The 17,955-nt window shown below is 38.1% G+C and overlaps 1 protein-coding gene across 1 annotated transcript in view; it reads left to right on the forward strand.

The window, feature by feature from the left end:
* The window catches only part of epha4b (eph receptor A4b), a 444,124-nt gene that overhangs the window by 384,301 nt on the left and 41,868 nt on the right, over positions 1 to 17,955 (forward strand). The window contains exon 14 of the mRNA XM_061978729.2: positions 12,745 to 12,806. Coding sequence (XP_061834713.1) covers positions 12,745 to 12,806 — 62 coding nt within the window. The remainder of the gene's footprint in view (positions 1 to 12,744; positions 12,807 to 17,955) is intronic.

Genomic DNA, 17,955 nt, shown 5'->3' on the forward strand with positions numbered 1-17,955 from the left:
ACGTAAGACAAGCCATATGTGACCATAGGATGAACAAATACACTACAGTACGGTCTTGAGACATCAACAAGGAAAAGTAGCTTCTATATGAGGAGGTGTGAACAACTTAGTACCGAAATCATGGTCCCAATACGGAAAACCATTGCATCAAATAGAGAGCCAAATACTAGAGTCCGTGAACATTGCTCCAAAGTCAGGATTTTTTGTTGATTTAATGTGAATAGAAAAGTAAACATTGACAGGTGCAAAGGCAGCAATATATGATCAAACAAGACGGCAGCTAAAGAAGGACTTCCCTATTCATCCCCGCCAGGTGAACGGCTGATTTTACCACTTCCTGTGCTGACGTAAGACAAGCCATATGTGACCATAGGATGAACAAATACACTACAGTACGGTCTTGAGACATCAACAAGGAAACGTAGCTTCTATATGAGGAGGTGTGAACAACTTAGTACCGAAATCATGGTCCCAATACGGAAAACCATTGCATCTAATAGAGAGCCAAATACTAGAGTCCGTGAACGTTGTAAGACAAGCCATATGTGAGCATAGGATGAACAAATACACTACACTACTAAGACTATAGTGGACATTAACAGTTAGCTTCTACAGCTGGGTTGCCCAAAGTGCGGCACAGGGGCCATCTGTGGTCCTTGACTCCTTTATCATCGGACTTAAGAACTTTACGAAAAAGAAAAAATAGAGATCTCATTTGCACCCCCTGGTGGTGACATCTATCAAAATGAGGGTGGACCCAAAAAGGAGGGATTTTTCAAATTGATCGTGTGTCGCTTTTAAAAGTGCTCCCCCTCTGGTCAACATATGAAATAACAAGTGCGTGTAAGAAATTGAAATGCGCCCCCTGTGGCCAAAATTAATATAAATAATGAAATAAATATGTATATAGAGACATACTGTAATAACTTGAAGTAAATAATAAAGATTAAAAAACAATTACAAACAAAAAATAAAATAAAAATACAAAAAATAAAAAGCTTACTTTTTTTTATATTTACATAGTATGTTTATATTATTAATGTTGCAAAACACTTCTTTATATATCTAGAAAGGGTAATCCTTAAGAGGTAGGCACTTTTCACAGGTCTCAAGATGGTAAGGAATACACAAATGTGTGTGTGTGCGTGTGTGTGTGTGTGTGCGCGCGTGCGCGGTACATGGAGTGCGCACACACGAAAGCTGAGTTGTGTTATTGTCAGCGTTCTGAAAAGTACTTTTGAAAAGTAATGAATTATAGTTACCGCCCGACTGCCGCCGGGGTAGTCTCCGAAAGGGACAAGCGGTAGAAAAAAAGGATGGATGGATGGATGGATGCTTGTTACTTTACCAAAAAAGTCATTGAATTACTAATGGAAATACTCTTTAATAAGTGTAATTAATTAAATGTGTTGCTTTGGCATTTTTTTACACATTTTACATATATATATATATATATATATATATATATATATATATATATATATATATATATATATATATATATATATATACATATATATGTATATATATATATATATATATATATATATATATATATATATATATATATGTACTTGCAGTATGTATATTGTACATATTACATGTTGTTATGAAGGTGTCTGTTACTACATTATATATATACTTGCAGTGTGTATATTGTACATATTACATATTGTTATGAAGGTGTCTGTTACTACATTATATATATATATATATATATACTTGCAGTGTGTATATTGTACATATTACATGTTGTTATGAAGGTGTCTGTTACTACATTATATATGTATATATATATATATATATATATATATATATATATATATATATATATATATATATATATATATATACTTGCAGTGTGTATATTGTACATATTACATGTTGTTATGAAGGTGTCTGTTACTACATTATACATATACTTGCAGTGTGTCTACTGTACATATTACATATTGTTATGAAGGTGTCTGTTACTACATTATATATATATATATATATATATATATACTTGCAGTGTGTATATTGTACATATTACATGTTGTTATGAAGGTCTCTGTTACTACATTATATATATATATATATATATATATATATATATATATATATATATATATATATATATATATATATATATATATATATATATGTATACATATATATATACTTGCAGTGTGTATATTGTACATATTACATATTGTTATGAAGGTGTCTGTTACTACATTATATATATACTTGCAGTGTGTATATTGTACATATTACATGTTGTTATGAAGGTGTCTGTTACTACATTTTATATATATATATATATATATATATATATATATATATATATATATATATATATATATATATATATATATATATACTTGTAGTGTGTATATTGTACATATTACATATTGTTATGAAGTTGTCTGTTACTACATTATATATATACTTGCAGTGTGTATATTGTACATATTACATATTGTTATGAAGGTGTCTGTTACTACATTATATATATATATACTTGCAGTGTGTATATTGTACATATTACATGTTGTTATGAAGGTGTCTGTTACTACATTATATATATACTTGCAGTGTGTATATTGTACATATTACATATTGTTATGAAGGTGTCTGTTACTACATTATATACATACTTGCAGTGTGTATATTGTACATATTACATTTTGTTATGAAGGTGTCTGTTACTACATTATATATATACTTGCAGTGTGTATATTGTACATATTACATATTGTTATGAAGGTGTCTGTTACTACATTATATATATACTTGCAGTGTGTATATTGTACATATTACATATTGTCATGAAGGTGTCTGTTAATACATTATATATATATACTTGCAGTGTGTATATTGTACATATTACATATTGTTATGAAGGTGTCTGTTACTACATTATATATATACTTGCAGTGTGTATATTGTACATATTACATATTGTTATGAAGGTGTCTGTTACTACATTATATATATACTTGCAGCGTGTATATTGTACATATTACATGTTGTTATGGAGGTGTCTGTTACTACATTATATATATACTTGCAGCGTGTATATTGTACATATTACATATTGTTATGGAGGTGTCTGTTACTACATTATATATATACTTGCAGTGTGTATATTGTACATATTACATATTGTTATGAAGGTGTCTGTTACTACATTATATATATACTTGCAGTGTGTATATTGTACATATTACATATTGTTATGAAGGTGTCTGTTACTACATTATATATATACTTGCAGTGTGTATATTGTACATATTGTTATGAAGGTGTCTGTTGCTACATTATAAATATATATACTAGCAGTGTGTATATAAAACGTTGGAAGGTTTTGAAGTTGTTTTAGAGACATTGAAGACTACAAAGGTGACTCTCTTTAGCCACATCTTGCAAGAGTTTTTTTTAATCATCTTTAAAATCCTAAAAAAAAACAAAAAACAAAGACGTTTATTCTTGTCTCTCCTAAAGATTGTCAATGATAGGCAAAATTTCTAAAAAAATAAAAATAAAAAAATAAGTGCAGTTCCCCTTTAAGCATGTTCCAAACCATTCCAGGAAGTCTTTAGCTGTAAATATATATGGTGGTGTACCCCAGGGATCCATGCTGGGACCAAGATTGTTCTATCATCATACAAACAACATTTGTAAAGACAAATAACTTAAAGTTAGTCCTAATTGCAGACAATAAAACCACATGTTGTTCAGGAGAAAACACACAGAAGCTAAAAGAAATAAAAAACAGAAGAAATGAGTCAATTAAAGACATGATTTTAAACAGAAATAATGACAAACATGAGCACAAATAGACAGAGAAGCCATGGATTAGGTCAAATATCAAATAGTTTAATAATAAATAAAGCAAAATATGTTCATTCCATGTTCTCTCCTGCTTGCTAGTGTTATTGTGTAGTAGTTATTGTGCAGAAATATAAGGAAATCACTACGAAAGGAAAAAATATAACTATAACCATGACCATTTTTGAGTGTATTTACACCACGCACACACACACACACACACACACACTCACACACACACACACACACACACACACACACACACACACACACTCACACACACACACACACACACACACACACACACACACACACACACACACACAGATGTTATGGACCGTGAAGAGTCCTCCCCTTTTCCATCAGGGTAAATCCGACACCAAGTGTTGTTTTAACACTTTTGTTGTGTCATTTTTCACAGAAAGCAGTTCTCCTTCACACGTGCACGGCCACACACACACACACACACACACACACACACACACACACACACACACACACACATACAAAGACACACAATCCAGGGCCCACGTGGAGATAAATGGGAGCAGCAGTTCTAACCCCCAGCAGAAGAAAATCCAATTCTCTTTCACTTTTATCCCTGAGACTAATGTTACTGTCAGAGAGGACACCGTGTGTGTGTGTGTGTGTGTGTGTGTGTGTGTGTGTGTGTGTGTGTGTGTGTGTGTGTGTGTGTGTGTGTGTGTGTGTGTGTGTGTGTGTGTGTGTGTGTGTGTGTGTGTGTGTGTGTGTGTGTGTGTGTGTCCAGGTGATGCATTGCTGTCTTTACCTGCAATGTAAGTCAAGGTCTGTGTGGTGTTGTTCTGCTGTTGTGTGACAAGATGGTTACATCATCTCCTTCTCATGCTCTCCATCTCCTTCTCATCTCCTCATCTCCTTCTCATCTCCTCATCTCCTTCTCATCTCCTCATCTTCTTCTCATCTCCTTATCTCCTCATCTCCATCTCCTTCTCATGCTCTCCATCTTCTTCTCATCTCCTCATCTCCTTCTCATGCTCTCCATCTCCTTCTCATCTCCTCATCTCCTTCTCATCTCCTTCTCATCTCCTCATGTCCTTCTCATCTCCTCATCTCCTCATCTCCTTCTCATGCTCTCCATCTCCTTATCTCCTTCTCATCTCCTCATCTCCTCATCTCCTTCTCATGCTCTCCATCTCCTTATCTCCTTCTCATCTCCTCATCTCCTCATCTCCTTCTCATGCTCTCCATCTCCTTATCTCCTTCTCATCTCCTCATCTCCTTCTCATGCTCTCCATCTCCTTCTCATCTCCTCATCTCCTTCTCATCTCCTCATCTCCTTCTCATGCTTTCCATCTCCTTATCACCTCCTCATCTCCTTCTCATCTCCTCATCTCCTTATCATCTCCTCATGTCCTTCTCATCTCCTTCTCATCTCCTCATCTCCTCATCTCCTTCTCATGCTCTCCATCTCCTTATCTCCTTCTCATCTCCTCATCTCCTTCTCATGCTCTCCATCTCCTTCTCATCTCCTCATCTCCTTCTCATCTCCTCATCTCCTTCTCATGCTTTCCATCTCCTTATCACCTCCTCATCTCCTTCTCATCTCCTCATCTCCTTATCATCTCCTCATGTCCTTCTCATCTCCTCATCTCCTTCTCATGCTCTCATTTCCTCCTCATCTCCTTCTCATCTTCTCATCTCCTTCTCATGCTCTCCATCTCCTTCTCCTTCTCATGCTCTCATCTCCTTCTCATCTCCTTCTCATCTCCTCATCTCCTTCTCATCTCCTCATCTTCTTCTCATCTCCTCATCTCCTTCTCATGCTCTCCATCTCCTTGTCATGCTCTCCATCTCCTTCTCATCTCCTCATCTCCTTCTCATCTCCTCATCTCCTTCTCATCTCCTCATCCCCTTCTCATGCTCTCCATCTCCTTCTCATGCTCTCCATCTCCTCATCATCTTTTCTGCTCCTCATCTCTCCACCTCATGTTCTCCTCCCTGGCGTTTGCATGTGCTGACTGTCTCCTAGTGTACTCATCTTCTCTCTCATGTCCATGCTCTTCAATTATCATGAATCATCATAACCACCTTCTCACCTCACTTCCTTCTCATCACTCTGTCCTCTTCTCGTCTTCTCATCCCTCTCTCCTCCTCCATCCCATCACTTCCTCTCATTCTCATGTTCTTTTCTCACCGCTTCAATTTCCATCTCATTCTGATTGCTTGCTCCTCTCATTTTCATGTCTTCATTTTATTTCCCTCTCATATGTTCTTCTCTCACTCCTTCCTTGTGTCCTTCTACTTTTCCAGTCTTTGTCGTCTACTGCATTCTTTTCCTATTTCGTCTCGTTCTCATCACTTCTCATACCGCTATCTCTCATGTCCATTGCTAATCTTCTCATCTCTTCTGCTCTCCTCTTCTCATCACCAACTCCCAATCTTTGCAATGTTGTTTCCCTTTTCCTTGCATGTCATCTCCTCTTCTCATCTCCCATCTCTTGTCATCCACTCAGTTATTCTCATACTCTCTCATTACTGCTTTTCACTTCACCTTCATCTTATTTGTTCTTCTTCTGAACTCTTCTCCTTCTTTCCATTCCTTCTAATTTGTGTTTTCTCATCTTGTCTCTTCTTCTCATCTGTTCTCTTCCATCTCTTGCCATCCACTTGTGTTGGTGTTCTTCTGTGTTTAGTGCTCGTTCCTGCCCCGCGCTCTTATTTTGGCGGCACTTCCTGTCGTGTTGGTGTTTTTTTTCAGAACTACTTTACACATGCCTTCAAGCACTTTTCCCCTCACCTGTTTTGTGTTGGTGATTAAGACTATTTAAGTTGAGGGTGAGGCATCATTCTTTGTCCCACGCATGACACCCTCACCGCCATTTGAGTGATACGCACGTCTGCCAATCACAATTGTTCAGTCCTTTGCCTCCTTGCCAATCAAACGTGTCTATGGAGTGTTATGGAGTGTTATGGAGTGTGAGTGTGAGGCATCATTGAGACTGGCTGATGACTCCTCATGGACACACAACTTCTTCTCCTCCATTCCAGTTTCTGTCAGCCCTTCTGCCTTCCTCCCCGGTTGTAGTCTTCCTCCCGGCTCAGGTAGCCACTCTGTTCCGGTTTATCTTATTTTACCTTTAGTTTAATCTTTTGTTTCCCCTCTTTATGCACCGTTTCATACAGGCTTTAGATTCACACAGTAATTACTTTTGACTTCTCTGTCACCTTCTTCTTATTCCTATTTTATTGGTTCTCGTTCTGATCTCTTCACCTCCTTCGCATCCCTTCTATTTGTTTTTCTCATCTCATCTCTAGTTCTTATCTGTACTCGTATTCTTGGTCCATTCTCAAGTCCTTCCCATTTGGTTTTACTTTGACTCTCTGATTGTTTCTCTTTCTCTCTCATTGTCACCTCATCTTCTAACCTTCTCATTCCTTTCTGGAACCTCCATTCACAAACTCCTCTCTTTTGCGTTCGGTGTGCAGTCCTTGTCTCGGCCTACCAACGTTTCATTTATTTATTCATGAATTATTTCATTCTGTGTACTGCTTTGATGGATTGGCAGACCGGGGTGGTGGTTCCTCTCTTTAAGAAGGGGAACCGGAGGGTGTGTTCTAACTATCGTGGGTTCACACTCCTCAGCCTTCCTGGTAAGGTCTATTCAGGTGTACTGGAGAGGAGGCTACGCCGGATAGTCGAACCTCGGATTCAGGAGGAACAGTGTGGTTTTCGTCCTGGTCGTGGAACTGTGGACCAGCTCTATACTCTCCGCAGGGTCCTTGAGGGTGCATGGGAGTTTGCCCAACCAGTCTACATGTGTTTTGTGGACTTGGAGAAGGCATTCGACCGTGTCCCTCGGGAAGTCCTGTGGGGAGTGCTCAGAGAGTATGGGGTATCGGACTGTCTGATTGTGGCAGTCCGCTCCCTGTATGCTCAGTGCCAGAGCTTGGTCCGCATTGCCGGCAGTAAGTCGGACACGTTTCCAGTGAGGGTTGGACTCCGCCAAGGCTGCCCTTTGTCACCCATTCTGTTCTGAACTTTTATGGACAGAATTTCTAGGCGCAGTCAAGGCGTTGAGGGGATCCGGTTTGGTGGCTGCAGGATTAGGTCTCTGCTTTTTGAAGATGATGTGGTCCTGATGGCTTCATCCGGCCAGGATCTTCAGCTCTCACTGGATCGGTTCGCAGCTGAGTGTGAAGCGACTGGGATGGGAATCAGCACCTCCAAGTCCGAGTCCATGGTTCTCGCCCGGAAAAGGGTGGAGTGCCATCTCCGGGTTGGGGAGGAGATTTTGCCCCAAGTGGAGGAGTTCAAGTACCTCGGAGTCTTGTTCACGAGTGGGGGAAGAGTGGATTGTGAGATCGACAGGCGGATCGGTGCGGTGTCTTCAGTAATGCGGACGCTGTATCGATCCGTTGTGGTGAAGAAGGAGCTGAGCCGGAAGGCAAAGCTCTCAATTTACCGGTCGATCTACGTTCCCATCCTCACCTATGGTCATGAGCTTTGGGTTATGACCGAAAGGACAAGATCACGGGTACAAGCGGCCGAAATGAGTTTCCTCCGCCGGGTGGCGGGGCTCTCCCTTAGAGATAGGGTGAGAAGCTCTGCCATCCGGGAGGAGCTCAAAGTAAAGCCGCTGCTCCTCCACATGGAGAGGAGCCAGATGAGGTGGTTCGGGCATCTGGTCAGGATGCCACCCGAACGCCTCCCTAGGGAGGTGTTTAGGGCACGTCCGACCGGTAGGAGGAAGCGGGGAAGACCCAGGACACGCTGGGAAGACTATGTCTCCCGGCTGGCCTGGGAACACCTCGGGGTCCCACAGGAAGAGCTGGACGAAGTGGCTGGGGAGAGGGATGGATGGATACTGCTTTGATGATTGCATTTTAAGGATTTTATCAGCGAAGGGGGATTTGTTCACATTTTTAATTGTGATGAGACCAAACAAGATGTCATAGTGGACCTTTATAACAGCAAAGGAGAAGGCACTACCTGGACAAATAGCGATGAAGGATCACAATATTATGCTAAATCCACTCGACATCCATTGCACCGGTCGCCCGGGGGAGGGGGTCCCCACATCTGCCGTCCCCTCCAAGGTTTCTCATTGTCATCCCATTGGGTTGAGTTTTTTCTTGCCCTGATGTGGGATCTGAGCCCAGGATGTCGTTGTGGTTTGTGCAGACACTCGTGATTTAGGGCTATACAAGTAAACATTGATTGATTGATTGATTGTGTCACACTGTTAGTTTGTGCTAATGCTAGCGGCAACTGCATGAAGCAACAGCTTGTTTATTTCAGAAACTCCTAGAGTGTTCAATAATGCCACAAATATCCCCAGACACAAGGTACAATGATTTTCCTTTTTGTTTTTTGTTTTTCGTTTTTTTTTTAATTTTTGAGCTCACCAACAAGACATGTGTGTGTGTGTGCGTGTGTGTGTGTGTGTGTGTGTGTGTGTGTGTGTGTGTGTGTGTGTGTGTGTGTGTGTGTGTGTGTGTGTGTGTGTGTGTGTGTGTGTGTGTGTGTGTGTGTGTGTGTTCAGGGTTGACATTTAAGTTGGCTGTAATGTTGTGTTGTTGATAAAAAAAAGAGATTGTTAAGCTATATATATATATATATATATATATATATATATATATATATATATATATATATATATATATATATATATATATATATATATATGTATATTTACACACAGGGTTTCCCCTTAATGTAAGTGAATGTGGCGCGCCGCCACAGCATTTTTATTACCACCACACCTTGAAAAAAATGTGGCTTTTTTTTTTTTGTTTTTACTTGAAAACAAATTAAGGTAATATAATATATTGTAGCCCCCAGAAGAAATCACACAAAGTCAGACGCTATTTTTAACTTTTATTGCCAGTCTTGTTATGGTTGGAGGAGGGAGTTGTGACGACACAGTTCTACAAGGGGGCAATATTAGTCTATGTATTTATTATATATATATAAACAATATAATATAATAAATAATGAACAGTATAATTAATAAACTATAGAATGGAGTATGACAAAATCCAAGAGTGTGTGCTTGAGCCTATGTGTGTGATTAGCTGTAGTGTGTGTTACCTGGTGTTGGATCGAGAGGAGGGACAAGACATGAAGGCAGTCCGTGGGGGCATGTAGATGGTCAGGGCGAATGGCGAGGCGTAGGAGGTCCGTCCGTGTCCAAGCGGGGGGGTCGAGGATCGAAGAGGAAGTCCGAGACGCAAAAAAGGCTATGACTGACCAGAATGAAGGAAGGTTTTAGGATGGTCTTCCCAAATTCCTGACTTAAACGTGTGGACAATGCTGAAGAAATAAGTCCATGTCCGAAAAGCAACACATTTAGCTGAATTGCACCAATTTTGTCAAGAGATGTACACTTTTGACCACGACTCTATATATATATATATATATATATATATATATATATATATATATATATATATATATATTTACACACAGGGTTTCCCCTTAATGTAAGTGGATGTGGCGCGCCGCCACAGCATTTGTATTACCCCCACACCTTGAAAAAAATGTGGCTTTTTTTTGTTTGTTTTTACTTGAAAACAAATTAAGGTAATATAATATATTGTAGCCCCCAGAAGAAATCACACAAAGTCAGACGCTATTTTTAATTTTTATTGCCAGTCTTATTGTGGTTGGAGGAGGGAGTTGTGACGACACAGTTCCACAAGGGGGCAATATTGCTCTATGTATTTATTATATATATATAAACAATATAATATAATAAATAATGAACAGTATAATTAATAAACTATAGAATGGTGTATGACAAAATCCAAGAGTGTGTGCTTGAGCCTATGTGTGTGATTAGCTGTTGTGTGTGTTACCTGGTGTTGGATCGAGAGGAGGGACAAGACATGAAGGCAGTCCGTAGGGGCAGGCAGATGGTCAGGGCGAAGGGCGAGGCGTAGGAGGTCCGTGTCCAAGCGGGGGGGTCGAGGATCGAAGAGGAAGTCCGAGACGCAAAAAAGGCTATGACTGACCAGAATGAAGGAAGGTTTTAGGATTGTCCTGACTTAAACGTGTGGACAATGCTGAAGAAACAACTCCAAGTCTGAAAACCAACACATTTAGCTGAATTGCACTAATTTTGTCGAGATGTACACTTTTGACCACGACTCTATATATATATATATATATATATATATATATATATATATATATATATATATATATATATATATATATATATATGTATGTGTGGGGAAAAAAAAATCACAAGACTATTTCATCTCTACAGGCCTGTTTCATGAGGGGGGGTACCCTCAATCATCAGGAGATTTTAATGGGAGCATTCGCATACCATGGTTTATATAGGGCACAGAGTGGGTGGGTACAGGCTGGCGTAGGGGCGTGGTGATTGGCTCATGTGTTACCTAGGAGGTGTTTCCGTCTATGGCGGCATGCTGTTACAATTCCGCTGTGCTTGTTGAGGGATGACAGGTCTGGACGGTAAATAATAAACAGTTTCTCTTTCAAGCATAGGTTGCATCTTTTATTACCACTATTGTAAGGTGTGCTGGATGCAAGAATTTGCCATGTTATTGAATATTCAACATTATTGTCTTTGAGGTCCCAAATGTGTTTGCTGAGTTCTGTGGTATTTCGCAGGTTTTTGTTCCTGAAAGAAGCCTTGTGATTGTTCCATCTGGTTTTGAATTCTCCCTCGGTTAATCCTACATATGTGTCGGATGTGTTAATGTCCTTGCGTGTTACCTTAGATTGGTAGACAACTGATGTTTGTAAGCACCCCCCGTTGAGAGGGCAATCAGGTTTCTTTCGACAGTTACAGCCTTTGTTGGTTTTGGAGTCGCTCTGTCCGGGGGCCGACGGCTCATTTGCAATTGTTTTGTTGTGGTTTGAGATGATTTGTCGTATATTGTTCATGCAGCTGTAGCTCAATTGAATGTTGTTCTTGTTGAATACTTTTCTTAGGGTGTTGTCTTTGGGAAAGTGTTTGTCAATCAGATTGAGGAATTTGTGTCCAATGTTAGTTGAGACGTTTTTGCTGTATGGGGGGTTGTACCAGATGATGTCGTTTCGTTTTCTGTTCTTTTTTGGCTGGTTTCCTGGCGTGGGTTCATAGGTGAGGGTGAAATTGTACCCGCTTTCATTAAGGGCTTTTTGGTACGGGGGGGTTGCTTGGTCAAATTCAACTTTGCTAGATGACAGCATCGATAGCCTTTTATTGATTCCGGTAGGTATTCTTATCGTGGTGGTGGGTGGGTGGTTGCTGTCATGGTATATATATATATATATATATATATATATATATATATATATATATATATATATATATATATTCTGTTGGACGAGACGTGGTCATCACAACCTGTTGCCAGTTGAATATTACAGACAACTTCTTTCCATGAATAGTTTGTGATTGGCACAGCAAGAGCTATAGGGCTTCGTCAGCAGGGACAGCTTCTCTTTTGTAGTGTGTGTGTGTGTGTGTGTGTGTGTGTGTGTGTGTGTGTGATCACATCTGATTGTGGCCTACTTTGTTTATCAGTTGTAAGCCCCAGCAGATGCTGGGCAGGGCTCAGAGGGCCTGGAGGCTGTCAGTCAGTGTTCAAGTACAGGTGCACAACACCCATAGGCCACACCAATCATCCCTTGAGGCTGATTAGTATTCATAAGCTCTCAGGAGGACCCCTAAGACCCTCACACACACACACACACACTCGCATAGATACCGGGGCGGATCGCTCCATTCCAATTATCTCCCGGCGTTTTATGGAGGGTCTTGATTAGAAGCTGTCAGTGTGACTGATGACCACACGCCACCTTACCCCCCCCCCCCCCCCCCCTGAGAGACACGGGTGTGCGGTAAGGCCGGTCCCAGCTGTGTCCTCTTTATAGTCCACGTCTTTGTTCCACGTCATTACAGCTGCCCGTGTTATGTCTCCTTCCAGGTAAACCGGTGATGATCATAACGGAGTTCATGGAGAACGGATCACTGGACACTTTCCTCAAGGTGAGTCCCAGCAGTCGCTCCACTCAGCGGGGAGTCAGCGCAGCGAGCGCTGACTTCCAAGGTCAGGGCCGTAACTACTTTCATAAAGTGATGTGTGTGTGTGTGCGTGTGTGCCCCCCCCCCCCCCCCCCCCTCACTCCTGCTCGAAAGTGGGCCGAACTGAAGCCTGTTCCCGACACAATTGTTGCAAGTCAAAACTGGCTTTTATCTGGCACAAGTAAATAGACTGTATTTTCCGCACTATTAGCCGCACCTAAAAACCACAAATTTTCTCAAAAGCTGACAGTGCGCCTTATAACCCGGTGCGCTTTATATATGGATAAATATTAAGATTCATTTTCATAAAGTTTCGATCTTGCAACTTCAGTAAACAGCCGCCATCTTTTTTCCCGGTAGAACAGGAAGCGCTTCTTCTTCTACGCAAGCAACCGCCAAGGTAAGCACCCGCCCCCATAGAACAGGAAGCGCTTCTTCTTCTACTGTAAGCAACCACCCGCCCGCGTAGAAGAAGAAAAAGCGCGCGGATATCACTGTACGTTTCATTTCCTTTGTGTGTTTACATCTGTAAAGACCACAAAATGGCTCCTACAAAGCGACAAGGATCCGGTTCATGAAAAGACGCAATCTCTCCATCCGCACACGGATTACTACCGTATTTCACAGCAACTGATATTCCTGTGAACCGCACTGTGGATACAACGGGAGCACGTACGGTGAATATTCGCACCACAGGGAATGAGAAGTCATCCTTCACTGTGGTTCTAGCTTGCCATGCTAATGGCCAGAAACTTCCACCCATGGTGATATTCAAAAGGAAGACCTTGCCAAAAGAGACCTTTCCAGCCGGCGTCATCATAAAAGCTAACTCGAAGGGATGGATGAAGAAAAGATGAGCGAGTGGTTAAGGTAAGTTTAAGTTTACGCGAAGAGGCCGGGTGGCTTTTTTCACGCAGCTCTGTCCATGTTGATATACGTATGTTTGTGATTGCACATTTGCGTACATTTTGGGAGTGAACAGAGTTGTTAGAACGCTGGTTTTTAATATATTATTAAAGTTTGACTGACCTATCTGACTGTTTTTTTGACATTCCTTTAGCGCAGTTAGATGCGGCTTACAACACGGGGCGGCTTATAGGTGGACAAAGTTTTGAAATATGCCGTTCATTGAAGGCGCAGCTTTTAACCCAGGGCGGCTTATGGTGCGGAAAATACGGTAGTCACTTTGGAACCATTATAAAGCATCACAACAAAATAAAACAGGCTTTAAAGTTGCATTTAAAGTAGCAGTATGGAAAAACAAGTTGCCTCAATATTGAAGATATTATCCTATTATGTCTGATTTATGACACCAAGACTTCCTAAGTTTGCCAATCAGTAGATATGATCAAAATAGTATCAATCTCACGTAGAGTCCCGAACCATGCTGAGAGATAATGAGCAAGCCAGTCACGTTATCTGTGGCTGTACATGTGTTGTATATGTATAATGTATTTATATTATTCACATGTGAATAATGCTGTATAATAGACTGTATTTATGTTATTCACATGTGAATAATGCTGTATAATAGACTGTATTTGTATTATTCGCATGTGAATAATGCTGTATAATAGACTGTATTTATGTTATTCATATGTGAATAATGCTGTATAATAGACTGTATTTATATTATTCACATGTGAATAATGCTGTATAATAGACTGTATTTATGTTATTCACATGTGAATAATGCTGTATAATGGACTGTATTTATGTTATTCACATGTGAATAATGCTGTATAATAGACTGTATTTATATTATTCACATGTGAATAATGCTGTATAATAGACTGTATTTATGTTATTCACATGTGAATAATGCTGTATAATAGACTGCATTTATGTTATTCACATGTGAATAATGCTGTATAATAGACTGTATTTATATTATTCACACGTGAATAATGCTGTATAATAGACTGCATTTATGTTATTCACATGTGAATAATGCTGTATAATACACTGTATTTATGTTATTCACATGTGAATAATGCTGTATAATAGACTATTTATATTATTCACATGTGAATAATGCTGTATAATAGACTGTATTTATGTTATTCACATGTGAATAATGCTGTATAATAGACTGTATTTATGTTATTCACATGTGAATAATGCTGTATAATACACTGTGTTTATGTTATTCACATGTGAATAATGATGTATAATAGACTGTATTTATATTATTCACATGTGAATAATGCTGTATAATAGACTGTATTTATTTTATTCACTTGTGAATAATGCTGTATAATAGACTGTATTTATGTTATTCACATGTGAATAATGCTGTATAATAGATTGTATTTATATTATTCACATATGAATAATGCTGTATAATAGACTGTATTTATGTTATTCACATGTGAATAATGCTGTATAATAGACTGTATTTATATTAGTCACATGTGAATAATGCTGTATAATAGACTGTATTTATATTATTCACATGTGAATAATGCTGTATAATACACTGTATTTATGTTATTCACATGTGAATAATGCTGTATAATAGACTGTATTTATGTTATTCACATGTGAATAATGCTGTATAATAGACTGTATTTATATTATTCACATGTGAATAATGCTGTATAATAGACTGTAATTATATTATTCACATGTGAATAATGCTGTATAATAGACTGTATTTATATTATTCACATGTGAATAATGCTGTATAACAGACTGTATTTATATTATTCACATGTGAATAATGCTGTATAATAGACTGTATTTATATTATTCACATGTGAATAATGCTGTATAATAGACTTATTTATGTTATTCACATGTGAATAATGCTGTATAATAGACTGCATTTATGTTATTCACACGTGAATAATGCTGTATAGTAGACTGTATTTATGTTATTCACATGTGAATAATGCTGTATAATAGACTTTATTTATGTTATTCACATGTGAATAATGCTGTATCATAGACTGTATTTATATTATTCACATGTGAATAATGCTGTATAATAGACTGTATTTATAATATTCACATGTGAATAATGTTGTATAATAGACTGTATTTATGTTATTCACATGTGAATAATGCTGTATAATAGACTGTATTTATATTATAATTACATTTGTCTACCAGCAGGTGAACGATGCATGAATTATAATCTAGAATTGACTTTTAGCAAGTTTGAGACCAAGTAGAAGCAGTGTGTCAACAATAGCACATAAGCTAGCATTAGCTCACTGCTATCAATGTGCCGCTAAAATAGTCAGTCTGCGTTAGCGTTTATAATAACAATATCAATCATATTTGGTTCATTTTCAGGCCACAACATGCAAATGGAGTATTGTTAGCTGGTTCTGGATGTTTTAAAGGGTGTTATGGGCGCAATAGAGGACCCTCCTTCTGTTGACTCAATTGTTAGCTATTTATTTAATGTGTAAAAAAAAAAGCCAAGCATAAGTGTTCCTGTCTTATGTAAGAATTGTGAATGATAAACAGCACATCTCTTTACAATTTTCGCGTATTTCCAGTATGACTTATCTAATAATATGGTAAGAGTGCAGAAGTTGGCTTACAGCAGCGTTTCTCAAAGTGTGGGGCGCGCCCCACTGGTGGGGAATAGAGACATGACAGGTGGGGCGCGAGGAACGGGAGGAAGGTGGCACTTTTATTGTATTTATTATTGAACTTGATGCAAGTTATTTGATTTATTATTGAACTTGATGCAAGTTATAACACTTTTGTTTTACTTATTATTGAACTTGATGCAAGTTATAACACTTTTTTTGATTTATTATTGAACTTGATGCAAGTTATAACACTTTTTTTGATTTATTATTGAACTTGATGCAAGTTATAACACTTTTGTTTTATTTATTATTGACCTTGATGCAAGTTATAACACTTTTTTTGATTTATTATTGAACTTGATGCAAGTTATTTGATTTATTATTGAACTTGATGCAAGTTATAACACTTTTGTTTTATTTATTATTGACCTTGATGCAAGTTATAACACTTTTTTTGATTTATGATTGAACTTGATGCAAGTTATTTGATTTTGTATTGAACTTGATGCAAGTTATAACACTTTTATTTGATTTATTATTGAACTTGATGCAAGTTATAACACTTTTTTTATTTTTTATTATTGAACTTGATGCAAGTTATAACACTTTTGTTTTATTTATTATTGAACTTGATGCAAGTTATAACACTTTTTTTTTTTTTATTATTGAACGTGATGCAAGTTATAACACTTTTTGATTTATTATTGAACCTGATGCAAGTTATAACACTTTTTTGATTTATTATTGAACTTGATGCAAGTTATAACACTTTTATTTTATTTATTATTGAACTTGATGCAAGTTATAACAGTTTTTTTGATTTATTATTGAACGTGATGCAAGTTATAACAATTTTTTTGATTTATTATTGAACTTGATGCAAGTTATAACACTTTTGTTTTATTTATTATTGAACTTGATGGAAGTTATTTTATTTATTATTGAACTTGATGCAAGTTATACCACAGCTGCACAGTTATTTTATTTATTATTGAACTTAATGTTATTTTATGTTATTGAGTTTGAATGTATACAACTTGATGTTCAAAAAATTTGAAAATGTTAAAGCTTGGCATTAGCGCTCTGTTGGGGCGATGGGGGCAGGTGGGGCTTGAAAACTCCCCCTTGTCCAAAGTGGGGGATGACCAAAAAAGTTTGAGAACCACTGGCTTACAGTGACGTCATCCGACCTTGAATCTACGAAAATTGCCGAATATTTTTGAAGCGGAATGACCAAAATTGCAGACTGAATTTGTGGCATTTTGTGATGTTTAGACTGTATTTTCACATACTTTGTGTATTGTAAATACAATTAGATATGGTTTAGTGGATACAATGAAACACAACTTAGCATATAAAGTTGACTGCTACTTGAAGGTAAAAACTACATGATCGTCTCGTTATGAAAATGACTTTTAAAAAGTGTTTACTCGCTGTCAACTTCCACCATCTGCACTGTGTCCCATCTCCGACACTTCAGAGATCTCTAAATCAAACTCAAGGCTTTTATTTTGAACAGGTGTCGCAGCAAAGCCGCACCAGTTTTGCACAGATGGGATGGGAGG

This window comes from Nerophis lumbriciformis, linkage group LG19 (genome assembly GCF_033978685.3).
Source record: "Nerophis lumbriciformis linkage group LG19, RoL_Nlum_v2.1, whole genome shotgun sequence".
Lineage (NCBI taxonomy): Eukaryota > Metazoa > Chordata > Actinopteri > Syngnathiformes > Syngnathidae > Nerophis > Nerophis lumbriciformis.